Source organism: Acomys minous (genome assembly GCF_964271855.1).
Source record: "Acomys minous genome assembly, chromosome: 5".
Classification (NCBI taxonomy): Eukaryota; Metazoa; Chordata; class Mammalia; order Rodentia; family Muridae; genus Acomys; species Acomys minous.
Window position 1 is genome coordinate 78,490,152 of NC_140494.1, and position 27,394 is coordinate 78,517,545.

The window sequence follows — 27,394 nt, forward strand, 5'->3', positions numbered from 1 at the left end:
TGGATACAAGTCTGTTTTGTAGGACCTGGCTGTTCTTCTTTTTCCATTATTAAAATTTAATATTCTCCCCATTTCTGCTCTTGTATAGGAATTTGTATTTCATTGTGTAGGGTGTAATAATGGGCCTTTGGCGCCCTGCCGTTTGCCTTCCCCTTGCATTTGTTCTTAGAATCATCCATCTGTGGCACACTGAGTGCTTCTGCTTTCGTGGCTCTAAGGCCAGTCTGCCAGTGGCCCTTGCGGGGGTTAGCGCTCCTCTGCCTCTTGCCTCTTGGAAGATCAGTGTTGATTGACGTCAGAGTGTCAGCCTCCATTTCTGTTTCCTGACCTCCACGGCACCAGACTAGTGTTTGGTTTGAGGACTCTTCTACCTAAGTCTTAAAAAAATGTGAATGTGTAGGGCAGGGCCTGTGCACTGAAAAGTGCCTGCATGCACAGGTCTGAGGCACACTTTGGCTACTGGACTTCAGGTACCTGTTAACCCTTTGTTTAAGAAAGTCTGTCACTGGCTGGAACTTTAGCCACGTAGGCCAGGCTGGCCCACAAGCTTCCAGAGATCTGCCTATCTGCTGATCATATTGCCACTGTACTGAGCTTTGTACTTGAGTTCTGGGGATCTGAGCCCAGTGCTTTTGTTCTCAAGGCCTTTCCCCAACTAAGCCATCTGAACAGGTTTCATTTAGAGAGACCATGTCTAGAAACACTTATATATTAGGATTTGAAATGATGTTAAGATATTTACTAGGTTAAATACAACAGTAACAAGCGGGTTTTATAATATCTGAACATTCTTTGTGCATGTGCAGTGTTTGCATGGGTGTATATGCACATTTACATAGGCAGAGTCACTTACTGAGCCTGGAGCTCACCAGTTCCGGCTAGTCTGGCCAGCTCGCTTGCCCTGCAGTCTTTCCTTTCTAAGTGCTGGGATCACAGGTGGCCATCATGACTGCCAGGCCATAAAGGGGCTTTTGGGATGGGAGCTCCTGTTCCTGTGCTTGTGTGGCAAGTGTTTGCCAAGGTGTCTCTCTAGCCAAGTTCACATTCCTGAAGGAAATAGCTGTTCTGGCATGGAACATTTAGCAGGAAGAATAGCTTTGCTTACTTGGCTGGGAGCTCCTGTGGTCTCAAGGCCTCTGCATTTCTCCTGTTTCAGGATCACCTGGTGATCATTTGTTCTGTGATGGTTCATCTCGGGTGCCAACTTGACACACCTGGGCTGTATAATAAAGTAAGATGCCCACCACCTCCCCTTTCCTCCTCTTCCTCCCCTTTGTGGTAAGGGCTGAATTGGTGGTTTTTGAACAGATGAAACACTTAGCTGTGTGCGTGTGCATGTGCGTGTTACCACCCAGGTGTTAGGTGCATAAGGATTTGGTAATGCTCTAACAGGTTTTTAGTTTCAGAATGTGTGTGCTTTTATTTTTGTACACTTTTAGCGGAACAAGAAGCTGTGGAGTGGAACATATCTGAAATTGTGTATGTAGCCTGTGAAACTTGTTTTGATGGCGTGGCTCAGAGGATTAGGTCCTTCGAGTGTTCTTTGAGTAATAATCATGTACCCTGGCTTTTCCTTTTTAAAAAGGATTTGTTTTTATGTATGTGATTTGAGTGTGTGGGCCAGAAGAGGACACCGGATACCCTGGATCTGGAGTCACAGGAAGTTGTGAACCTTCTGATGTGGATGCTGGGAACTGAACTCCAGTCCTCTGGAAGAACAGTCTTCCCGGCCCTGGCCTTTCCTTCTTAACAGGTGGTAAAATTGGCTGCGTGTGATGTTCTTGCTTGACCCCATAAGTCTCCTGGCCCTGGCTTTTCCTTCTTAGTAGGTGGTAAAATTGGCTGCGTGCAATGTTCTTGCTTGACCCCATAAGTCTAGACACCACTAGACACTCATAACACTGTGAAGTTAAGGGCTGAGTTGGAGACACCAACACACACTGGCTAGTCCCTGAAGCTGCAGGTGTGTCGGGAATTCTTTGTAGGAAGGTATACCCCACTAAGTCATTTGTTCCTGGCTACCCTGTGTTTAAAGCTCTGGCTTGCCCTGGACACTGCTGTTGGCATCCTTGTGATCCAGATGATGATGTCACCTATATGCCAGATCGACTCAGCCTCCAGGGCAGCATGTTGAAGAGACATTATAGGTGATGTGCTGATTGGCTGGCCAATCAAACAATTCGTAAATGTACTTAGGGAAACTGTAGGATACTCCCCCACCCCTCTGCTCTCGGCAGGCTCCCATTCCCTTGCTCTGCCCCTGTAGTCTGAAATCATGCATGGTGTGTGTTCTGTGAGCCTGGTCTGGCCTCCGTGTGGAGGGAACCAGCAACTCTTGGCTTTTGCTGTCTTGTATGAAAGTGCAGATCAGAGAGACACAACCCGCTGTGTATTTTGGTCCAGTGCTGCCTACACATCGGTGGTGGTGGTGGTGGTGGTGGTGGTGGTGGTGGTGGTGGTAAACCATAATACATCGTGCGAGCCTATTTGGTCAGAGCGCAGGTGTTGATGCAGTGAAGCTGACCTTGGCTGTCGTGACTGCACAGCTGATAACAGGAGCCCTGACTCGGGGAAGCCTTGGGCTCAGGACGTGGTAAGGAGATTAGGTTGGTTCTTGAAAGTTTCCTTCTGTGACTTATCTGCAGAGAAATTAAACATTTACATTGCATTCACTGGCGCTTTCTGTTCTTGGCACGTGGCCACAGACTTTGGGCTGACCTGGCTCTGTGACTGAGTCGTCAGCCCCGCAACCCTCCACCGCCCCCGCCCCTCGTCGGGGAAGACAGAAGATGGAAAACGTGCGCATCCTCTGCTGCCTCTTGTTTCCAAAGCCTGAAACGCCTTCTGACGCGTTTTGCTCCCACCAAGAGTCTGAACAATTAAAATTTGAGAGACTGAGGGCTGGTGGTTCTCTTGCGGCCGTGGTGGGCCTCACCTGTTGGTTTGTTTCAGGTGATGTGGTCTGAGATTGAATTAAGATGATAATTAGGGAATTTTGGCCCCCTTGATTTTTAGTCTTTGTGATTGAGTTAGATTTGGAGAAATATCATAAATTGCTAATTTAAAAAACCTTTCTTTTCTTAGTAAAAATAATTTACACTAATTATAGAAGTTGAAAAAAAACATTAAAAAAGCATAATGCTGAACATGCTTGTATTCAGGGATAATCACTAAAACATTTTGTTGTATTTGCATGTGTTTTGTATGCATAATTAAGATCATTGTGTATAAATTTCGATTTGTTTTTATCGCTTAACGCCTGAGTGTTCTCTCCTGCGTTGGCTGCAGCATAGGGTAGGTGTTTGCATGGCGTTCTTGTAACTGCCAACTGCCGTGGTGACTTCCTGTCTATGGAGCGGCTTTACACGGCATGCGTTTATTCCCTGAGTTGCTAGAGACCAGAGTGCCCCAAATTAAGGTGCAGGCAAGACTGACCCCTCAGCTAGCTTGGGGGTTTGCTCCCCAGTGCCTTGCTTCTGTTAGCCGTGGCTTTCAAGTCTCATTCAGATGATTGCTTTCTCTCTTCTCAGTCTGGGATTTGAACCCAGGGCTTCAGGCATACTCGGCGAGCCACTCTGTTTCTGAGCTGTGTCTTCGGACTCTCTCTTTTTTTAAAACTGTTTTCCCAATGTTGAGACAGGCTGTCACTAAGTTACTCCCACTGGGTTTACACCCACTCTGCGGCCTCTGTTGGCCTGGAGGCCGTCCTGGCTTGATCTCAGGGTTGTTGATAATACCTGCACAGCACTTGTTCATCGAAGGTTACAGCCGCAGCTTTTGGGATAGGGCCTGCCATCTTTAGGGCTCTTGTTAGATCTACGCTGTTTAAGAGGGGCTCTGAGCTGGATTGTGTGGACCAGAATCCCAGAGCCTTCTCTTCCATGCCAGAGTACCTTGAGCAAGTATCTTGATTTTCACCTACTCGTTTCCTGATTGTGAAGTTGAAATGAAACAGCTGCATTCCTGAGTTGATGGAGTATGTGTGTGAATGTGTGTGTGTTGTGCATGTGTGTGTATATGAGTGTGTGTGCATGTCTGTGTGTGTGAGTGTTGTGCATGTGTGTATATGTGAGAGAGTGTATGTGTGCATATGTCTGTAAGTGTGTATGTATTACATGCTTAGGGTAGTACCTAGCTTACTTAAGGATTAACTGTTACTGCAGTTGTTTTTATTAAAAATTCTGCATAACATGATTTTTAAAATTTTAATAGCTTAATAAAAATTTTTATGAATCTACCACATTTATTTACCTAATAATTTCCTTTTGTTGGCAAGAGTTCTTTCTGGTTTTTTACCTTACACATAAGGATACCATGGATATCCTTGACTGTCTAGTTTTGTTCTGTCTCTGTTCTGCTTCCTACCGTAGAATTTGGAATTGTGGCTTCAAAGAGTATATGTGATTTTTTTTTTTTTTTTTAGCTTTTTAATCACAGTGTGGTGAGTGGCCTTCCAGAAGGTTCACACCTGCTGAGAGATGAGTGGGCCTGTGGCTCCATCAGCTCTGGAACACTCTCACTTTGGAGTTTAAAGTTCAGACACTCCTGAGTCTTCTGATGCAGTCTGCAGCCAGGGCTGTGAGTTTGCAAAGGGACCAGTGGCCTTCTGTTTTGAAATGCGGTCCTGTTCTGCTCTGTCTCCAAGTTCCTTCTCTATTCGTTTCAAAGCCAGAAAGCTTCCTGAGAGTGTGGGAAGTCAGTGAGGACCAGTGCCTGTGGAGTAGGTACGCTGACAGCAGTGTGGGAAGTCAGCGAGGACCAGTGCCTGTGGAGAAGGGATGCTGACAGCAGTGTAGGAAGTCAGTGAGGACTAGTGCCTGGGGAGAAGGGATGCTGACAGCAGTGTGGGAAGTCAATGAGAACCAGTGCCTGCAGAGAAGGGATGCCGACAGCAGTGTAGGAAGTCAGTGAGGACCAGTGCCTGCAGAGAAGGGATGCTGACAGCAGTGTGGGAAGTCAGTGAGGACCAGTGCCTGCAGAGAAGGGACGCCGACAGCAGTGTAGGAAGTCAGTGAGGACCAGTGCCTGCAGAGAAGGGACGCCGACAGCAGTGTAGGAAGTCAGTGAGGACCAGTGCCTGCAGAGAAGGGATGCTGACAGCAGTGTGGGAAGTCAGTGAGGACCAGTGCCTGCAGAGAAGGGACGCCGACAGCAGTGTAGGAAGTCTGTGAGGACCAGTGCCTGCGGAGAAGGGACGCCGACAGCAGTGTGGGAAGTCAGTGAGGACCAGTGCCTGTGAAGGGATGCTGACAGCAGTGTGGGAAGTCAGTGAGGACCAGTGCCTGCAGAGAAGGGACGCCGACAGCAGTGTGATTGGAGTCTCTATATAGTTTTGTTCTGTTTTCAAACGTGGACATTTAAAACTCTGCTCCGTGGTACTCGGACAGAAAACCAGTAGGTTTAGCTTTGAGGCTAAAGCCATTTGAGGGCCAGAGGGCTGGGTGAGACGGCAGCTGTGTAATCCAAGAACCAGCTGTCTGCCTCCCTCCCTTCCCTGCAGCCTCCTCCTGGCTCCTGGGCCATAGAGGAAGAGCAGGGCTCTGAGCACACGGTTCCAGGGGCCACATCAGAGGTCCGTTTGCTCTGGTGCTGCTCAGGCTATCTGGAAATTGGGTGGGACTTATTTCTCCCCAGTTCTGCACTGATATGAACGTACGGTAAAGGTAATAACTTGCCCTTGAGGAACCCAGTAATAACCAAGCCAGTGGGGGCTGACTGGGAAAGCGTCTTTGCTGACTTGAGGACCATGGGGGTAGAACCATCACGGTTTGTTTAGTCAGGAGGACTCTGACCAGATGACCGGGAGAAAGCAGTGAGAAGATGGGGCCAGGCATGGGGATGACACACTGACAAGCCGGGGATGCTGGTGTCCATCCGAGCTGGCTGGGGAGGAAGAGCCTCTATAGGGAATGTGTGTGTGCTGCCTGCTTGGTTTCAGAGTTTGTGCCTCAGCACTGAGAACAAATCTGTTTTAACGTCCTCCCCGCTCAGTGGCAGTTTGCTTTGCAGCTCATACGCCAGTCTGTAGTCCACACAACCAAGCAGCCCCTCTCATCAAGTGCCAGCCTAGTGGCAAGAGAGTTGGTGGCCGGTGGCACTGGTTTAAGCCTTTTTTGTTGTTGTTGTTTCCTAAGTCTTGTCGTCTTCTTTGTTTTGTGGCTGGGGAAACCGAGGCCTGCACAGGAGCAGTGGCAGTTCTGGCTCTTTGTTGCTTGGGATGGGTAGGCAAGGATAGGCAGACGGCAGAGCCACAACGGGGCTGACTGTCCCTGTCGGATTCTCCACCAGCATCTGTTCACGAGAGCTGAAGTACCTGAGGTCCTCGGGCTACAGAGCTGTTCCCCAGGCACAGAAGCCAGGGCGCCTGGTAGCCAGCAAGCCAACTTCAGTAGGCAGTGGACCCTGTCGAGGCTGAAGGCCATTCAGGGTTCTTCATTCACAGATTTCCAGTCCACTGCTTCCGACATTGCAGTTTTGGTCCTACCTTCTCTTTGGAGTGTGTGCAAACTGTGTGTTTTCGGAATGACAGTGTGGTCAATCCTGCTCTTGCAGTGGTCCAGTGGAGTCCAGGTGCCTTAAATTGACATTTGTGGCTTTCTGAAGAGTGGATTGTCCTAATCTTAATGCCAGAGCTTTACCAGCCAGTGCTCCACAACACATGGGAGTTTGGGTTCTTTTTTTTTTTTTTTCCCCAAGATTTATTTATTATTATGTATACAGTATTCTGCCTGCATGTACACCTGCAGGCCAGAAGAGGGCATCAGATCACACTATAAATGGTTGTGAGCTACCATGTGGTTGCTGGGAATTGAACTCAGGACCTCGGGAATGCCTCCCGAGGGTTGGGATTAAAGGTGTGCGACACCACGCCCGGCTGCAGGCGGCACTCTTAACCACTGAGCCATCTCTCCAGCCTGGGAGTTTGGGTTCTTGAAGCCTGTGTGACTCCTGATTCACCAGCGCCACTACTAATGAGGAAATATGGCAACTGATAGAAATTGGCCATAGGTCTGGGATGTCCTTATGTGTGTGTGTGCATGCATCAGTCCATATGTGTGTGTGTATGTATGTAGAATGTATATACAGGCATATGTGCATGCACACTTGTGTGTGTGTTTATGTTCAATAAACGGGAAATACAGAAGAGTGTCCTTCACCATTAGGTCAGTGAATTCACTTTAGACCCTCCTCCAGCCTGGCTGAGCCGCCAGATGACTGAAGTCACATCAGAAAGCAGGCTAGACTAGAAACAGAGTCAGCCATAGCCAACCCACAAACCTGGTGGCAAACCTGAAGTTTATTCCTTCAGACAGATTATTGATAAGGCAGAAAAGGCAGTGCACTGAGTCGAGGCTTAGCCTTGAGTTGTGAGTCTGTTTGATGCATTACCCTTCTCATCTCAGGGTCACCCCTCTCTGTGTTTCCGGTGCCACTCTTCTGCTGGTGTTTTACAGGTCCTGCCTGCACTATGCCCCTCTTCCCTGCCGTCGGGGCCTCTCGGGGTTTAGGAATCAGTTTTTGGCTCTGCACTCAGGGTCCCAGACATCTTTATCCTTGAATACTTTGGAGACAGTGGTGTGAGATCCATGCCGTTTCCTCCTCTTTTCTTTTCCCCAAGTCTTTATTTCAGAAGTGCCTATTTCCTAGCCATCCACTTCCTTTCCTGGACCCAGCCCTGGGTCTCCTATTTTACACCAGTGACTGCTGGTTGCAGGAAACAGGATGCTCTCTCGCCGTTTAAGTGGGCCGAAGGTTGCTGCGGTCTCTCACCGGTCTGCTGGATAGGGCCGCTGGGTGTTTCCTCCTGCACTGGTTGACTAAGGAAGGGAGCATGTGTCTGCCTTCCCAGCACGGATGGGAGTCAGGCTGGGTAGCCCAGCTCCAAACATCTCTTACACTTGTACTTTTAATTTCTCGGCAGGAACAACTCAGGTGACCCTGGACTGGAAACCAGTTGGCAGACATCCTTGAAGCTGTGGTTCCTGAATTTGAAGAAAAGGTAAAACACTCTACTCATCCTTGAGAAGATGACAAACGTGCCTCCTCTCTCCTGCTGGGCCTCTCCTTGATCATCAAAGACCTTCCTCAAATGTCTGCCCTGGCTGGTTTTGAGATGGGGGTTGCACAGGAGAGGGTCTGGGGTGAGGTTTCAATCTCACTGGCTGTGCCTGGCAGACCTCACCTCTAAGGCTCTTAGTGAAGAGCTGCATGTAACTCTCTCCCTATCAGAGCATTTTACTTTAAACTAGCCTGTAGTTCCCTTTCTCAAACTGCCTGCACCTGGTAATTATTCCAGAGAAGCTCTTCCTGGCATCTTCGTGGGTGCTATCCTTGGGTGGACAAGTCCATCCCTTCGTTGGTGACCACAGCCATAGCAGTCTCTCGGGTCTAGAGTGCCTTCCCACTTGCAGGTCATTCTACACAGGACGTCCAGTTTCCTTCTCCCGGCAGTCTGGGGAGACAGGCAGGCGGACGGAAGGCAAACTCAGAAGGTCAAAGCTTGCTCTGAGGGCATGAGCCGACGTAGAGGTAGTCTGTTTTCTCCCTTCCTTGTTGGCTGCCTGTGTCAAGAAACCCGGAGTCCCACCCTTTCCAACTCCAGGTTCTGTTCAGGAGTCTGGCTCTTCTGTGTACCCTGATGCTTCTCTGTCGCCAGCCTGGCAGCTTTGAAAGTGCCCTCTCCCACTTAGGGCTTCTTTAGGTGCCAGCAGTATGAACGCTGCATGGTCCTTCTGCATAAGTCAACAGGAAGTCTGTCCGATCAGCTTGATGTTGCCACCTCTGATGATGTTTTCTTTCTCCCTTTTAAAACAATTGCAAATAGTCCTGTCAATCAAGGTGGCGCTGCACACTGAGTTGCCGTGTGGCATTGTTCAGCTACATGTAGTTTCTAAAAAAAAAAAAAAAAAGGAAATCAACTTTTAATTAGAAAGCAGATTGTCAACTGACATTTGATTTGTCCTCTGATGGGGAGGTTGGAAAACAGACAGCGCAGTGCGAGGCCAGGTTGTGGTCCAGAAGGAAGCAGATTAGCTAGAGAGCAGGATGCAGTTTCAATGAACCATTGTTTCCTGAAATAGGCTGACCTTTCCGGTCTCTTCCTTTGGAAGGCCTTCCTCTGTATTTGATACCAGTTGCCAATGGGACTGAACAGGAGGCCTCTAAACAGAACCATGCTCTCAAGGTATAGGTCGCAAGGCCGGTGATTGATCCCAGTACGCTTTTACTGGGAATATTTGAGTTGAGAAATCAGCAAACCTCCCATGATGCTGTAAACAAAGAATCTATTAGGCTGTGTGCTTGCAGTTGTAGCATAGAGCAAAATTTAAAAAAAAAAAAAAGTTTTTATTGTGCGTTTCCATTATATGTTGTGCCGTCATATAGAGGCATTTTGTACTTACAGTGTGTTTCCCCCCATGTCTCTCTGCTGTTGCTGTCACCCTTGTCACCCGTCATTGCCTTTCTTCCCCTAAGCACTTTTACTTCACTTTCATGTCATATATGCGTACATCACTTTACATATCTCCATGAAATGTAGGAAGCACAAATGAGGGAAAACTGAAATTTGTCTTTTTGAGGCTGGCTTAATTTGCACAATATGATAATCTTCGGTATAATCTATTTTCTTGCAAATGACATAATTTTGCCTTTGATGGCTGAAATAATTCCGTATCATATTTCCTCTATCCGTTCGGCTTGTTAGATACCTCACGGTTTTTTGTTTGTTTTGTTTTGATTTTTGAAATAGGATTCCCCTGTATAGCCTTGGCTGTCCTGGGCTTGCTTTGTAGACCAGGCTGGCCTTGAACTCACAGCTATCCACTCTGCCTCTGCCTCCCCGAGTGCTGGGATTATAGGTGTGGGCCACCATGCCTGGCTTCCGGCTTTGTTTTCCTAACCGTGAGGCTCTGGCACTCGGTGTGGTGCTGGGACTGTAACAGAGGCAGCTGTGCACCTCCCACTTGAACTTGGTCTCATGGGTTGCACTCTACGTTAAGGTGTCACCGTGGCAGGGACTCTTGGTCCCTTAGAGGAAAGGACAAGTAATGAGACCACCTCCATGTGCCTGTCATTTCCCATGACTCCTTTGTGTCCAGGAGCCTTTTCTGTTTGCTCTTCTACAGTTAGCAAATGTGGGTGTGGCGCAGGCACCTTGAGCTTCATGTAACCATGTTTTGCTCTCTGGAGATCCTTTCCCTCCATCTCAGCCAGGCACGTAGTAGTTGACTTGCTTTTCTTTTCAAACCAAGATTTGGCGAGTCGTCTGGTAATGGTCACCTTTTCTCCTTTTCTAAGTCAGTCTCAAACCTAATCAAACACCAAGTGAGCTTCTTGTTTGCCCAGCTGACTGCCACAGCCTGTCAGCTGGCTGCCCGGCACCTGCTGCTGCCTGGCTGCCCCTCCCTGTAGGCTGAGCATTATCTTTACTGAAGATGGCAATGACTGACTTTTCAAATGCAATAAAATAACTGGCAGGCTCTCAAGGGCGTGCTGTGTGTGGGTGGCTGTTGTGTTTTGGGACTGGAACAGGGGCTGATTTGTTCAATTCCTAGGACTCAGAGGTGAATCACTATTTTCTTGGGCACCTTCCTAAGTTTGCAGCCAATGCACAGTGAGATAACATCATAGCACCCCCTCTCCTCCCCGAGTGGTCCTCCTCCCTAAGAGTGTTCAGTAGCGTTGTAACTCAGGAGCTCATGGAGGAGTCTAAGCTGGTGGTGGAGAAGACTGACATCCTACAGAGAGGAAAGAAACGCAAAGCTACGGCAGCGCAGCCCTCCTGTTAAGTGCATTCTGTCCTGAAGCTTTCCTTATCTTGACCTTGAGCTTGCTCTGAGGAGTGTTTACACACGGCGGCGCATCTCTGAAAAGCACCCCCTCCTCCATCTTGACCTAACACCCCCTCTTCACAGGCTTCCTGTTCAAGGTAATGAACAGAAATACTGAAATCCCAGCTGGAGTTTTGGTGGCCTTTCTGTGATCTTAAGTTTGAAATATGACTGATGAATCACAGGGAAAAAGGACCAGGAGACGCCTCACAAAGGGAGTCTGCAGGCGTCACGGCTCTGCGGTCACGTTTATGACCAGGAGCCCTAGGGCTCAGAGAGGGGCCTCCTTCCCCACCCTTAGAGGAGAAAGTCATGTGACCTTTATGGTGGGAGGCCCATGGGTCTGTCAAGATGGCAGAGTAGTAGGTAGTTGTGGGAGACGTGCTGGGGTGGGGCGTGAGCTCGGGCAGCCAGGAGGAGCCACACCATGGTGGAGCTTACTTGGGACAAGGTTAATTCTGTAGCTAGAGGAATGCTGTTGTGGAATTTACGCTAAGGAGTTCTAGGTCAGATTCCTCTTTGGAGTATGACTGTCTTCCTAAGACCCCCGCCCCCCAAAAAAAAGACAGCAGCATTGAGTCCCATCCTGTGTCTTTTAACCTATTCTTTAAAAAAAAATTTACTTTATTGTGTGTTTGTGTTTGGGGAGGGCAGAGAGGAACCTGGGCCAGCTCTCTCCACCATGTGGTTCTCGGGGATCAGGTGCAGGCTGTCAGGCTTGGTGGAAAGCACCTTTACCTGCGGGGTCATTTCTCCGGCTCTTTTAACCCGTTCTCGTGGGTGTGGGACTCAAAAGCCTAGACCCACCATTGTGAGGCCTGACTCCAGTTTAGCGACAACGGATGACCTGCTGCTGAAATGCAGTCGTGCAGTGTGTGCCTCGCACTGCTGGCACCGCTAGCCCGGGGCCCTGCTTGGCTTGCTGCTGAAATGCAGTGGTGCAGTGCGTGCCTTACACTGCGGGCACCGCTAGCCCAGGCCCTACTGGGCTTGGCCATTCTGGCTTCCAGTTTCCTCAGATCTTGGAAATGGTACTCTAATGGCGCTGTGTCAGCAAAATCTTGAATTCTTCACGGTGTCTAACGGTTAGAATGTTGAACGATCAGTTACTGCTCACTTGGCTTTCTCATTATTAGTCTGACAGGCTGGTTTTTTTTTTTAACCCTGCATATCGAGTAATGCATATTCATGCCGGTAATATTTTCTTGCTGAAAAAGTTTCCAGTGACTATACTTGCAAACAGGCATGAGGCTTAGGTGAGTCATCGGCACCCCTCTGCTGAAAACACACGCGTATCTCCATATCTGCTGCTACAGTGATTTTGAAATTTGCCGTATGTTTTTGCTGGTAAGGGGAAGTGAGGGGGATGGGCAGGCAGGCATGCTTTTCCCTGTCCATATGAGCAGTGCTGCTCCAGGGGTTTAGGCATGTTTTCATACCTAGGAGCTGAGAGGACGGTGAGCTTCAGAGAAACACAGGTTAGGCAGCTGTTTGGCAACCTTTGGGAACAAAGATCAGACCCGAATTCAAGGCTGTGGGGATAGAGAGGGAGCACAAGGGGTGGGGGCTGAAGGGTGTCGGGGAGACACAGGAGGGAAGGCCTGGACAAGTCCCGGGCTCTTGGCTCCAGCAGTGTTAACAAGAGGATGAGGCTGACTGACACCAGCCAGGTGGGAAGGCTTGGAGTAGCAGTGCTATGTGCTGACAGACGCGTGCCTGTGGAGGAACTGTTCCAGGGCCACAGTCAGCAGATGGAGGACCCGGGAGGCCCAGGCATGTCAGCACCATGCAGCACGGGCAGTGGGATCATGGGGTGGGGTGGGGGTGGTGCAGGGGGCGGGGATGGTGTGTGTGTGTGTGTGTGTGTGTGTGTGTGTGTGTGTGTGTGTGTGTGTGTTTGAGTGCTTTAGCTAAGCCAAGCTAAGCCCTTGGCTCCATTGCGACCCTGGCATTTGGAAGTTGAGAAACTGGGAGGCATGGCCGATGAAAGCCATGGGGACTGTAGCTTTACTTTTTTTTTTTTAATGCTTTTTTAAAAATATATTTTATTAATTTATTCATATTACATCTCAATTGTTATCCCATCCCTTGTATCTTCCCATTCCTCCCTCTGTAGCTTTGGGGTGCAGTGACGTCAGATTCGAAGTTTAATGTTGTAGGAGCCAGATCAGCCCCCTAGTGAATGAGTCAGCAGCCATGAGTGTGGCCAGGGACCATACGCGCTCTGCTCGATGTAGGCCGCTGGGCTGGCCTTACTGATAGTGACTCCACGGGGATCTGCGTGGACAGAAGCCGTGGCTAAGCTGGGATATTGGGAAGTCTGAGATGTGAGCAGCTCGCCTTCCCTGCTGTTCTGTGCACTTCATTCAAGCAGTTAAGTCAGGCTAAACCAAGTTCAAACCAAAAGAGGGTCTCTAAATTCAAGGCCAAATATTTGTCATTTTTTTTAGTGACAAATGAACATTAGTAGCTCAAAGTCATTGTCTGATGGGGCCTTTTTCCTTCTCCTACCCCAAGACCCACTCTTAGGAAATCCCATGAACAAATACTGCTTGGTAAACTTTATAGCACCCAGCTCACCATCTTTTGTAGAATATTTGGATTTTTTTTTTCCCCAAGGAATCTGGGGCTACAGTGAAACCAGATAATAGGCCTCAAGTTGTCACCAGTTGGCTTTCTTAGTCATTTCAATCCATCTGTCTAGTTCCGCCAGTTGCTGCCCCACCGACCACATGGGCCCGTCTGCTCAGACTGCCACAGCCATCTTTCTGAACGTGACACATTTCAGGCTACTCCTGCCTCAGGACCTTCACCTCCCTGCTTCTTCCTCACACCCTCCTCATATCCTTTGTAACCAGAGAGAGACAGGCCTACATCACGGTCTGCACCAGCCCCCTCCTGCTCCATCTGTGTCCCACCAGGTCCCACCACCAGCATCAGGCATCTAGTATACCAAGGCTGCCTTGCATTTGGTGTTTTGGGGATAGGCAGTTGCGACTCTTTTTTTTTTTTTTTAAATGTAGGCAGCCCCTCGCTCCTTCCTTTGATGTATCTGCCATCAGCTGTGCTGTGTAATTTGCTTAACTATACTTGAGCTTAGAGCTGGGTTTTCATCTTAAAGGCTCAGTAGACACTGGTGCTTCTGGTATTTTGGTTGTTGATGACGTCTGTGCCTGTAAGAACACGAAGGCTGTATTCATATCTAGGAAGGAGAGGGGTGTGTGCCCATGCATCAGCCACAGGTGAGCTAGAGCCACGGGGTGATGTGCTGTGTCCCCTCGAGGATCTTGTTTTAATCTGTGGGAAATGACATGTAAGAATATTAAACATGGATAGTTGTTGGATGAGGTTTAACAAGCTTATTAGTGAAGAGCAGGGTGTGGAACCAGGCTGCTGAGGCTTGACACTCACTCTTTACCTACTTGTGTTCTGGGCCCCGGGCTAGTTCTAGAACCTTAATATTGGTTTCTTTTCTCTGGAATGAAGGCCCGGTACCTGGGAGAGCTGAAGGCCTGAGGATGTGGTCAGGGGTCAGGGAGAACCGCAGATGGCTTCATCATGGTGTGTGACATTCTACCCAGACAAGGCTAATGTTATAGGGGGCTTCCGTGACATAGAAGATAACAGAGCCGATAAAATGGAGCTTTACTGTTAGGCTGGCTGTGCCTCCAACTGGCCTTCAAAGAGAGATGCTCAGATGGAGAAATTAGACTTAGACTGAACGCATGCATCTGACTGGCCTGCATCTCCTTGTGAGTTCTCCCCTGAGCCTTGCCTTATAGTCCTAAGCCACTGTATTGTTGGGCTTTTGTTAGCTGATAGATGACATGGCCTTGCTTGGCGTGCCTGCTGTCTTAAAGTATCGGACTGAATAGCAGGTGAGGTTGAGGGTGCCTGTGGGTTTGAGTAGGATTTGCCATTGAAGATTGGCAGTGTCTGGAAGAGCTGGTTACATTGCTGGGCACTTTCACACGCGCAATGTGCTTTCCGTCTCAGAGGAACCTGCTCATCAGGCAGAGAACGCTCTAGAGGGAAACAGCGGCAGCTGTGAGGGATGTCTTTTTGACCAGAGTGTGGAATTTCTGCAGACTGCTGGTCATCTCTTCACCTCCCTTGGCCTCTCCTAGAGATAGCGAACTCCCTAGCCTAGCTCCCTGTAACTTCTGCTCGTGGGCTCAGGGCTCATCTTCCAGGGCCACAGCTTTGACATGCGGCTCAGCCTTTGCTGATACACAGAGCTTTAGATAATGGAAGGTGCGTATGAGGCCGGCCTGTGCTCATGAGGTCCCTGCCAAGATCCAGTCATCTCTGAGCCAAGAGTATTTTCTCATAAGCAGCAGAGGCACACGGCTGTAAGTTAGTCTGGGAAACGTGGCAGTAACTCAAAGCTGGGAAGGGAGGGCTGTGGCATAGGGGGCGTGGTAGAATTGAGGATTCATCAGGGTTTTCTGTCTGGGTGCAGCTGCCTCACCTTGTTTTGAGATGCGTAGCCTGTAAGGAGCCGGACCCTGTGCTGTGCCAGACACAACAGACCTCTAGCAACCCCATGCCCTACCTGAACAGGTATTTTGTGACTTTCCCTTCTCCCTCTGGCTGCCTGCTGGGCTGCTTATTTCTTTCCCACATTACTTTCTCATGCACAGTGGCTTTGTCAATACTCCCTGTCATGAGAACGGATTGATGCGTACTTGCATTTACTCACTATGCAGCAGGTGTTGTTCTCACACTTAGCTCTCTGGGTGCAACTACTCACCCCATTTTTCAGGTGAGAAGCCTGGGCCATATAGAGATGAAGTGACCTGCTTGTAGTTGTGGGCCAACAGATGGCAAAACAAGACTGCCCCGAGTCCTCACTGAGGAGTTGTCTGCTGAGGGTTTGTGAAGGGCTGCATGTTCCCGCTTGCTTCCTGCTTCCATGTCCCCTTCACAACAGCTCAGAGGCTCTGCTGGCCCAGCTGTGGCCACACCAAGTGGACAGCCCCTTCTCCCCCCAAAATACTTTCTTCACTTGGCTTCCACGATACTCTGTTCTTACTCATTTTATTTTCCTGATTCTCTTTTCTTACTGGTTCCTTTCAAATCTCCAAGATGCAGTGGGAGCAGGGCTCAGTTCTCAGATCCAGTGGGAGTAGGGCTCAATTCTCAGATCCAGTGGGAGCAGGGCTCAGTTCTCAGATCCAGTGGGAGCAGGGCTCAGTTCTCAGATCCAGTGGGAGCAGGGCTCAGTTCTCAGATCCAGTGGGAGCAGGGCTCAGTTCTCAGATCCAGTGGGAACAGGCTCAGTTCTCTGATCCAGTGGGAACAGGGCTCAGTTCTCTGATCCAGTAGGAGCAGGGCTCAGTTCTCTGATCCAGTGGGAGCAGGGCTCAGTTCTCTGATCCAGTGGGAGCAGGCCTCAATTCTCTGATCCAATGGGAGCAGGGCTCAGTTCTCAGATCCAGTGGGAGCAGGGCTCAGTTCTCAGATCCAGTGGGAACAGGGCTCAGTTCTCCGATCCAGTGGGAGCAGGGCTTAGTTCTCAGATCCAGTGGGAACAGGGATCAATTCTCTTATTCAGTGGGAGCAGGGCTCAGTTCTCAGATCTAGTAGGAGCAGGGCTCAGTTCTCAGATCCAGTGGGAGCAGGGCTCAGTTCTCAGATCCAGTGGGAGCAGGGCTCAGTTCTCAGATCCAGTGGGAGCAGGGCTCAGTTCTCAGATCCAGTGGGAGCAGGGCTTAGTTCTCAGATCCAGTGGGAACAGGGATCAATTCTCTTATTCAGTGGGAGCAGGGCTCAGTTCTCTGATCCAGTGGGAGCAGGGCTCAGTTCTCTGATCCAGTGGGAACAGGCTCAATTCTCAGATCCAGTGGGAACAGGCTCAGTTCTCAGATACAGTGGGAACAGGGCTCAGTTCTCAGATCCAGTGGGAGCAGGGCTCAGTTCTCAGATCCAGTTTTGGCCTGTGCGCACTCATCAGCTTTTTCTGACCATATCTCATCTCCCATAGCTCCATAGCTCCAGGCCAGAAGGCTCCAGCGTCTCCTCAGGCTGAAGGCTGGCCGCCTTTCAGCTACCTGCTGAGGCCTTGATGCGCCTCACAGGTTCTCAGAGTTGCCTCACGTGTCCAGCTTCCTGTTTTCCAGAATCTCCACACTCCAGTGTGTTTTGTTCAGATCAGTCTTTGGTTCGTTTCTCTCTCTTCATGCCACTTTGCCAATCTGTCAGGCTCTCTAAGTGTACCCAGCATGTGACCACATGCGCCCTTCCCCAGGACCAAGTCACCACACCATGCGTGAAAGATTTATTAGTTTCACCACTGAGCCCCTTGCTTCAGTTTTTGCCTCTGGGGAATTTGCCACCGAGTTCTTAAAAAAAAAAAAAGTTAGCAGATTGCTTGTGGGTCTTCATCGCACTCTTGGTCTGTTCTAGCTTTCTGATCTTTCAGCACAATACTTGAATAAAATAAAATAAAATAAAAGGAACATGGCTGCTCCTAAGTATGGTAAAGGAAGACATTTAGATATGTGGGAGGGTAGAGGCAGAGGCACGGACATCTGGGAGAGTGCAGAGTGGACATGACTGCCTGAGCTGTGCCCTGTGAGGAGAGGGGAGCAGGGAAACCAGGTGCGGCCACCAGGAGGCCCAGAGGTGCAAAGAGAGAGCTACGAAATGGTTGGATTCTATAGGGAAGAGCAGCCCAGGCCCTGGGCTGGAGGAGTTCAGGGTAGGGGTGAGGTATGCCAGCCAGAAGGGCCCTGCAGTGGCTAGGGACTAAGGGATTGCAGGGAGAACCTGGTGGCCACTTTGATATGTTAAATCGGCACTTGAGCCATTTGCCCAGGGCTTGAGACTGGCAGAACTCTCTTGCCCTCTGCAGTCTCGCTGACCTGTGCCATCCTGAGGTATGCCAGACAAGGCCACCAGCGGGGCTGACTCTGCTCTGCTACCCTCCTGACTGACAGGCCATTCCTTACCTTCTTCCAGGCTCTGGCAGGGTCGCTTTCTCCTGAAGCCCTCTGCTGCCATTTACTAGAAAATTAGCAGCCTCCTGGAGGCCGGTATCTGTCTCCTCACATGCCCTGAGTGGAGACAGTCCCTATCCATGGCACTGTTTCCTTCCTGCCATTGTCCCAGTGTACAGTACAACTTAAGAAATGTTTGAGTGAGAGGTATTTTTATCCCTAATTTACAATGAGGTAATTAAGGGTCTAAGAGGCGAAGTGGTCGTCCAGAGTCACCGTCCCTAGAATTACTGGCAAAGGGCTGAGCCCCTGCCATGCCCTTAATTGCTCTGTGTGTGCTGTCTTTTCTCGTTAAGTAAGGAACACAAGTGCCACGCAGAGTGACTGTGAGGATGAAATGAATAATGCACAGGAAAGCACTTTGCAAACCCCAGTTGCTAAGAAATGTTACCTGCCGGAGTTATTGAGAACCCTGGCATTTCCTGCCAGTCCGTTCTATTTCAGGCGTGACTGATCCTAGTGTTGTCAAATTGTGCGTTTTCTTGATCCTTCTGCCCTCACTGTGAGGTGTGCTTCTGTTTGTAGTTCTAATCCCCTACTCCACACACACACACACACACACACACACACCACATGCACACACACATACACACACACACCACATGCACACACATACACACACGCACACGCATGCACACCACACACACACACAGACACACACACACATGCACACCATACACACACATGCACACCATACACACACACACACACACACACACACACACACACACACACACACACACATCTGGTTGTGCTTGCTCAGGCCTCTGGCCTGTTAGCAGTAGGTGACAGAGGAGCCAGCTTCTGCATGGCTGTCATTGTTTGTTCTGTGTTCCCGGGAAAGCACTTATGTTAGCAGGCGGTTAGCAGACATTCAGCGGGAGACTTCCTGTCTTTCTTAGTCTCCCTAGTAGCCTGCCTGCCCCTTGCCCCTACTCTGTGCCAGAGTGGAGCAAAGTGGTCACAGCAGGAGAAAAAGACTGTCGCAGTCTTAGGCAGCTCCATAAACTATCTTCTCTGCTGCTTAAGAAGTGAGGCCTACACAGAGAATAGGCTGGCCACCTGCCCTGGGCGTGGATACTGGACTCTTCTTCATGTGTTGAGTGGTCAGATATAATTGCCACAGTCCTCAGCAACTTAACATGGACCCCAGGCTGGGTCACGCTGTGCGTGGTGGCCATGTCTCCAACTCTTGTCCGCCTTCATGCTGTTGGCCCTGGGCAAGTATAGCGATGGGCGGTGAAGGCTGCACTGACCACTGGGGTGTTTGGAGCCGCCGAGCCCTCACGCTCATTCTGACAGGATGCAGCCCGGCTTTTTTACCTTGCACAACTGTGCAGCCCAGTGGAGTTCTCAGTGAATCAAGTCCCATCTCTTTAGTAAGCAAAGTTTGCAAAAAGCTTTCAAGCACGCTGTTCCAGGCACCGGGGCGAGCCTGTCTTGAGACAGACTCAGTCAGTAGTCGGTAAGACAGCCTGCAGGGCTCATGCTCTTCCTGCGGCTGCAGCTTTTAAAGCTGGCAAGCTGGAAAGATGCTGATTCTGGCTGCTTGGGAGGAGAGGTGTGGAGCAGCCCCTGAGCCAGGTTGGAAACCCAGCGGTGCCTCTCGCTTGGGATCTGGGGCCTGCAGCTCCTAGCCTCAGTTTCTCTGTCTTCATGGTATACTTGCATATTGCTGGAGCGCTAGTGGGGGGGGGGTGCCTGGGAGACAGTAGCTACTGGTCTTAGTTGTGGGTGATTTGGTGGCCCCATGGAGTAACAGAGTAATCAGGTCTTAGTTCCAACCCTCCGTCAGTTAGTTACTCATCACATATTTCACACATGTTTATCATGGAGTTGACTTTGTGCTTGCTCCCTCCTAGTCTTTGAAATTGGGAAATTCATTGTAGGCATCTGAATGCCGCTCATCATCTAAAATAGTAAAAAGGCAATCCCGTGGGGCTGTGGTGAGCACGAGCCAAGCGCTTGGAAGCGGTACACAATGCATCCCTGCAGCTCTCCAGCCTCACGCATTGCCAAAGGACCGCTTCAAAGATAGCATTTGCCCATCCTTGAGAAGTCAAGGGTGAGCGACAGAGGCCACCAGCTAGCTAGAGCCATCGTATAAACTAAGTCCTGCGGTGTCACAGACAAGAAGCCATTGCTTCTGCCTGAAGAGTGTTGGGAAGGTCATGAGTAAGGGCTGACCGAGGTGCGAGGGGCTGCAGCAGTCTGACAGTGCCCAGAAGCCGGTCCTCAAGGGGAAGCACTGAATTAATTGTCAGTAAAAGTGCTCTGGTGTCAGTGGTCATGGGCCATGTTGCTGGGAGGGAGAGCCAATGGCACTGGGCCGTGAGAAGCCTGGGGAGTCCTCAGTGTTGTGCGTACAGCCTGGGTGCTGACACTTCCAGGAGGGCTGAGCATGGGACTTCTCATTGAGCCAGCAGTGTTTATGGCAAGTGTTGTGAAAGCTACTGAGGAAATTAAAATGTTTCTAGGAGCCAAATTAAGACAGAGAAGAGGTGAAGTTAACTTTATCTAAGCCCAAGTCTCCAAAATAATGTCATTTCACCATATAATCTTTACATAAACTTTTTTGGTAAGGTATTATTTTACATTCTTCATTTTGGCATGTAACTATAAAATATGGTCTGCATTAGGCAGCACAGTGTTTTGGAGATCAGCCACGTTTAAGGTTTTCTAAAGTGTGTGTGTGTGTGTGTGTGTGTGTGTGTGTGTCTGGGTGGGTATGTGCAGTTGAGTGCAGGTATCTGTGGAAGCCAGAAGAGGGCATCATAATCCCCGAAGAAGGAGTTGCAGGCTGTTTAAGCTGCCCCACATGCACTGTAAGCCAAACCCAGGTTCTCTGCCAGAGCATTGCTCGTTCTTACTGATTGATCGCACTAACCCTCCTGCCCCTTGGCAGTGTTTTAAATGCTCAGGCTCCAGTGTTAGGTCAGGGATGGAGGGGTTGGGAGTAACCTTTGTTCTCCAGAATCTGCCCTTGATAGCAGGAACTAGCCTTTGAACAACTGCCCAGCAGCTGGTTTCTTACTAAGGGAAAGAGAAAGTGTTGAGGATTCTGTCTCCCGGTAAACTTAAAACAACCAAGCCGTAGGTGTGTTCAGAACCTCCAGCCTCATGTAAAGGACAGCGCTCTCTGGGCCGTCACCCTCCGTGTGCTCCTCACCGGGCTCAGCTTTGGCCCCATGGCATACAGTAAGAGAACAGGTAGTAGGTTGTCTCTGCTGTTTCAGTAACTCTGCAGAGCAGCCGTCCCACCTGGTTTACAGAGGAGTCATGCTGTGGAAGATGGAGTCAATTGCACGGGGCCTTGTAACTGCTTGTGCAGAGCTGAGGCTGAGCCCTGCTTCCAGCTGTTTCCCTGCTAGGGTTCATATACATAATGCCATAGACATTATGATCTCTGTAATGAGGTGGGGGGAAAGAGGTCATTTAGAACATATACAGTGTGTGTGTGTGTGTGTGTGTGTGTGTGTGTGTGTGTGTCCATCAATGTGCACATGCGTGGGAGGCTGTAAAGTTATCAGAGAAAACCCATAACCACAGCAGTTCCTCATCTCCCTCATACACCCACCCCTACCTCCGACTCCTCCCACTGGCCACTTGGAAGAATCCATAATTGGCCAGTTGCCATCAGCTTCCATTGGTGGGGGTTGGACATGTGAGGTCCCATTAGAACCAGGTAGAACTCAGTGTTTGTGATGTTTCCGTTTCCTCGGTGATGGGGGCTAGAGGCTGTGGTGGCCAACTGGTGGCATCAGCTTCCGTCTTACTGCATAGATCAGGTATGTACAGTGCGATCTCCAACCTGGACAAAAAAAAAAGTCCATCCAAGAATGTAGCAGTGCATATGTGTAAGGAATCCTGTTGGGGAAACAGTTACAATTGGGAGCATGGGCTAGGGACAGGCCGGAGCTGCTGCTGAGGGAGGCCTGCTGAAGTGGCGAGCTTAAAACCTCTTTTTCCTCTCTGCAAGGGACAGGTGAACCCATCAGATGTGGCCCCAAAGAGCTGGGGGCGGGCAGGAAGGTGTGTGGGGTGTGCCCAGAGGGTGATGGCATTATAGACTTTTACGGTCACTTGTAGGTTGGTGGTGGGCAGTGCTATTCCCTCCTTGGATAAGCTGTGGCTCTGGAGGAATATTTAAACTGGGGCTGTATTCCATGTTCAGTGCAGAGAACATCTGAGGCAGCTCAAGGTGAAAAAGGAGTTTATCACCATGGAAACAGACACCAGTGGCCTCAGGATGTGGGACGCAGTAGAGCTGGGACCTCCCTGTTCCTGGTTCCAACCACGCCCTGGTCCCTGCTGTTGTCACACAGGGCATAGAGCAGCAGCGTCTGTAGTTCCTCCTGTGTGTCTCAAGGGAAGGCCACGCATTTCAGATGCAGAAGCCTGTTCAACCACAGTGGCCGTTCATGCTTCTCAGGCCTGGAGCGCAGGCCAGGTGGCTCAGCTGCTTTCCAAAGTCCTGTTGATGTCTACAAGATACAACCTAGGCCCAGGCTGGCGACTTGGGGTCCCCAGCATGTTCGAAGAACAATGCCACCATGTGGGATATTTTTCCCTGTTTGCTTTTTTCCTTTTAGTATAATTATTTTAAGCCTCCCTTTCCTTTGACCTGCATCCCAGCTCTGAAGCTAAATTCTCCAGTTAACTTAAAAAACAAAAACCAACCAAACAAATATCCCCAGAAGACTTTGTCCCTTTATAGTACAATCTTAACTCTCCTGTGTCCCCTCTTGGGAGGCTGAACCAGCCCTCCTATGTCTTCTTCAGTATGCCCACCCCCAGGGTGTCGTCCTGGCAGAACCACCCTTCCTGTGTCCCCTCGGGGTGCCAACCCACTCCCGAGTTTCCTCCAGTGTCACCCACCCTTCCTGTGACTGCTCCTGTGTCCGGGGCAGATCCGTGTCCCTGTGTCCTTCCATCAACTTCTCCCCTCTGCTCTTCTCCACTGCGAGTGTGTGTTCACCTCTGCGCCTTCTCATACCCAGGATTCTCTTTCATTCTGCAAGACCCTCAGACACCCTTTGGTTACCCTCATTATTAAAATAAAATCAGAAAACCCTTTTTGGCCACATGGTCTTCTATCAGAATGTTAAGCCAGCTGTCTGCACTTCGCTTTTCAGAATGTGTGCTGTCTGTCTTTACAGTCTGGGAGAATATGAAGGTGTTTATGCCAGCATGGAAATCAGCTGTGCTTGGAGTATGTGGAGCCAATTTTTTTTTTTTAATGGCAAAATTCTCTCAAGGAAGGGAGCAACATGCTCAGTTACTTTCTGAAACATGCTATTGCCAGGCAAATAAAAAGTTTGGGACTTCAGCAGCCACGCGCAGTTGTTGGTCACAGCCTGTCTCCTCTACTGTTGAAGCCCTCCACAGCTGGCCTGGTGCAGTGACGAGTGGGTGTGTCCTATATCTGTCATGTCTTCACGGCAGTGACCTTGGCCTTCCTGAGTCCCACGATGAGCATTCTCTTCAGTTTCTTTTCCTCTTCTCCATGTCTCCTGACCCGCAGCTTCCAGGCTGCGGGTGTGTGAGCAGGGTTTAGTCCCAGGCCCTGCGCTCCGTCTGCCTTGCTGTGGTGACCTGTCGTAGTTCCGCTCCAGATTCTCAGGCATCTCCTGGGTATTTCCATAGCAACACTCAGTAGACAATCTTACACGTGGGCAGGTGTGACCAGAGCTTTAATGCCTTCCTGGGATCTTCTCTCCTGTACGGGGCCTTTGTCTTGTCAGTTCTCTCATGACATGTCACTAGCCAGCTGGTGGCCCACCCAGTGTCTCCAGAGCTTGGGTGCATTGTCCCTGCCAGGTCCTCACTGGCCACGTCTGCTCCGCCAGTAAGGCCTAGCCATTGGGCTTCTGGCAAGCAACTCCGACATCTTCATCAAATGACTGCCCCATGTCCAAAGACCCCACCGCCCACTTAGACCACTCTCCTTTTCCTCCCCCGGGACACAATGCTCACTGCACCTCCCTGGGTATGCTGGGTTACCTTAGAGAGAGAGAACGAGAGAGAGAAAGAGGGAGAGAGAGAGAGACAGAGACAGAGGAGGATGTGCCTGTCAGTGACCCAGGCCCCGCCTCCTAAAGGTTCCAGCACCCCTCAGCAGCCTCAGGCTGGAGGCTTGCATTGTCACAGCTGCTGGAGAAGAACCCAGCGGCTGCTCTTACTACCACCTCTGAGTGGAGTTGTTGAAAAGTGAGGGGCAAGCTGCATTACTTGTCTGGGACTGCTGGGACGCAATCTAAGAACATTTATGCTAGTCACCTGATTGGATGAAGTGCATCTTCAGGTTTCCAAAGGAAACAGGAGCAGCGAGAGATTAGGATCCCTTAAACAAAAACGAATACTATCAAGACCTGACTCAGAACAGCCTCTTCCACCGAAGGGTCACTCAGCTGTGAATGTCTGCCTCCTCATTCACACGCTAGCAGGCCACCCCAGACAATACAGAATGCGCGGTCTGGTCTCTGCTATAAAAGCCTTTGTCAGAGGAGCACCAGGGAGTAGCTCTCCCTAACCTCATGTGGGTCCCTGGATGCTCCCCTGGCCATCATCTTGGTTGGTATATTGCCACCTGGTATCTAACTCCGACTCCTTCCCCGTGTTTGGCGATTGCTCTGTGTGCAGTGAGTTGGAGGGTGAACTGTGGACAAAATGACCCTGAGCATGGGCTGGGTGGGGTGGAGTTGGTCCTGGCAATCAGCGTCGTGTCTGCTTCTAGCACGGCCGAAGTACTGCCATGGGGAGAAGACACAGGCTGTGGTGTCTGTGCGTTGGAAACTGGATCTGAGCAAGAATTTTGGCACTACAGCCTCCCCTACGCTGCCCACTTTCTGAGCTGCCCTTCTTACTTTTTGAGGAATCTATGAGGTGCCAAAAGTTTTGGGTGAAGTTCTTAATTTGAGTCAGCCAAAGTTTATTTCTGCCACTTAAAACTAAGAAGCAGAGTTCCATAGAGAGGCTATAGTTATCCGAGGGTGTTAACTCATTTTTCGGATGCCTGAGCATCTCCGTGAGTCTCAGAATTTAACACGAGACAGAAGCCAGTTGAGGGCTGGTGAGACCATGGACTCATGCCTTCACTGTGGATCTGACCAGACTCCACTCTCCCCTCAGCACAGCCTGCACCAAGCAGTGTGGTCCCTGGAAGGCAGAACCAGCCCCCAACTTCTAGCCTCAGTGCTGCAGGGTGCCCAGCACTAGCAGGTGCTCTGGAGGGTTTGGACAGAGTCGCCTTGTCATGGCCTCTGTTGTTTCTCTTCCCCTGTCTTACAAGTTGTAAATATGTGTACTATGTTTGCTTGAACTATTGTGTGTGTGTGTGTGTGTGTGTGGTGTTTGTGGTGCATGTATGTGAGGAATCTATGCCATGTGGGCAGGTTGAGGACATGACACCATTCCTGGGGAGCCATGTATCTGTTTTATTTCAGATAGAGAGCCAATGACAGACAAAAGTATTGATACTGTCAAAGTCCAACTTAGTGAACTAATAAGTTCAGGGTCACTTTATAGGAGCAGGCATGGCGCACAGGAAGCTGTTTTAGCAAAATCTCACCGCAGCACAGGTGACACTGCATAGGCACCGCAATCCCGGAGCATTGCACAACTTGCAGGCAGCTCTAGAGATTGAAGTCTTTCCAGGTGGTTCAGCTCATCTGGCCTGGGTCTTCTCAGAAGTCTTTACTGCTTACGTAGCCTTGGGGGAGGAGACAGCCTTGTGCATCTGCTCAGTTTCAGGGACTTCCTGACAGAGTCTTAATGACTCTCCCCTTGGACCTTGCTGAATCTTAAGGGGCTTCTCTCCAGGATGGGGTGTTTGCTATACACACGGAGGCCAGAGCAGGGGGAGGGGGTCTTCAGCTATTGTTCTCTCTTACTGACTTGAGGCAGGGCCTCACACTGTTTTGACTAGGCTGCCTGTCTCTGTTCCCTCGTGCTGACATGTGCAGTGGCATGTGCAGCTGTGCCTGGCCTAATATGTGGGTACTGGGGATCTGAGTCCCCAAGTCCTCACATAGGTAGTGTTATCTCTTACCCACTGAGCCCTCTCCCCAGCCCTGAGATTTTTCTTTCCTTTGTTCCATTCCTTCCTGATCACAGTTGTTCTCCTTGCAGAGATCTCCTGCCTGGACAGAGGACTGTGTCCAGCCCTTCCTCCCAAGCCCTCTCTGCACGTATCTTCCCCAGCATCCTCTAACAAAGATGCGTCAGCTCAAAGGGAAGCCAAAGAAGGAGACGTCCAAGGACAAGAAGGAGCGCAAGCAGGCCATGCAGGAGGCCCGGCAGCAGATCACCACGGTGGTGCTGCCCACTGTGGCCGTGGTGGTGCTGCTGATCGTCGTGTTTGTGTATGTGGCCACGCGTCCGGCGGTCAGCGAGTGACCGCCTCCTCGCCAGCTGTCCTCTGCGGAGATGCCCACAGTGCCGAGCTCCGAGCAGGAGTGCCCTGTCTTCTCTGCTCTTTGACTTGATTAAGATTTCTCTACTTTTATGGGGGGCGGAGGGAATAGGGAACATTTTATCAGTGAATGTGCCATACACCTGATGGTCCACTTCATGTGCCTTTCAGACTTCAAAGCAGCGTGTGCGTGCGTGCGTGCAGGTGTGCGTGTGTGTTTCTTTTTCTCTTGAAATCAATGCACGTGGGGAGAGGAGGCTCTCTGGGTGAGGCTGCCCTCCCTCCCTTTCCCAGCAACATGCTTTCCTGCTCCATTCACAACTTTCTAAGGCGACAGCATTTCTTCTCTGTGCTTGATGGGATTTGAAATATGTTGACTCAAAGTGAAATATTTATTTTTTTGAATAAAGGAGATAATAGTCTTAAACTGGGTATTTGTTTTTGTGTCCCTGGCCCCAGGCTTTGCCTCTTTCTCTCCTTGGCCCTCCCCTTAGGCTGTTTCCACCTCCCTTTCTCTGGCTGCCATTCTATCCTTGCAGGAAGATGATGCTTTGATGAATCTTTGTGAACCTGGGAAGGACGGCCCGGAGTGGGACAAAGCAGTGCTAGTTGACCTCTTTCAGTTCAGCCAGGTCGGGATTCTCATTGGAGCATGACCAGGCAGGCTTCCTTGCTGGTTAGCCTTTCCTGCTGGATGCCGCATTTGCAAACGGCAACACACGCTAGTCCTGGTGGTAACAGGTCAGGCTAATTTTTGTTCTTAGTTGGCGGATATAGGCTTTTGGCATTCCAAAATGGAGTTCAAATGCGAACTGGCCAAGCCTCATTTTATTTGAGCAGCGGGCTTTCCGGTTGGATCCTGGGCCCTGATGGAGCCTTGGAAGTGAGTTCCATGGCTGTCCCTTGACTCTGTCACTGCTGACTACAGAGAGATTTGCAAGGAGAGAAGGGCTTTCCCCGTGTCAGCGGTGGTCACATGACTTTCTGACAGCACAGATGTTTCTGGATATTTCTTGGGAGAGCCTTTCTGGGAGAGAGAACATCTGCCCCTGATGTCTGCAGATGCCGACTTGGGTGAGCCAGTTAGTGCCGCTTCCCACCCCTGAGTGTTCTGTATGGAGATTTACTAACAAAAAAATTTGTCAAGTGTG

General features: G+C 50.1%; 1 protein-coding gene across 10 annotated transcripts in view; it reads left to right on the forward strand.

Annotated features, from left to right (window-relative positions):
• SMCO4 (single-pass membrane protein with coiled-coil domains 4) overlaps positions 1 to 26,670 on the forward strand; it is a 55,217-nt gene extending 28,547 nt beyond the window's left edge. For 3 of the 10 annotated variants that reach the window (XM_084783784.1, XM_084783783.1, XM_084783778.1), the window contains 2 exons: positions 7,922 to 7,999; positions 25,963 to 26,670. In XM_084783784.1, coding sequence (XP_084639910.1) covers positions 26,048 to 26,227 — 180 coding nt within the window. In that variant the 5' untranslated portion in view covers positions 7,922 to 7,999; positions 25,963 to 26,047 and the 3' untranslated portion in view covers positions 26,228 to 26,670. Of the gene's footprint in view, positions 1 to 1,255; positions 1,279 to 1,585; positions 1,754 to 4,553; positions 4,579 to 7,921; positions 8,000 to 15,276; positions 15,393 to 21,537; positions 21,619 to 25,960 lie in introns of those variants that run through there. The other 7 variants (XR_014779588.1, XR_014779589.1, XM_084783779.1 and 4 more) reach the window with 6 other exon arrangements.
• The last annotated feature ends 724 nt before the right edge of the window (positions 26,671 to 27,394 follow it).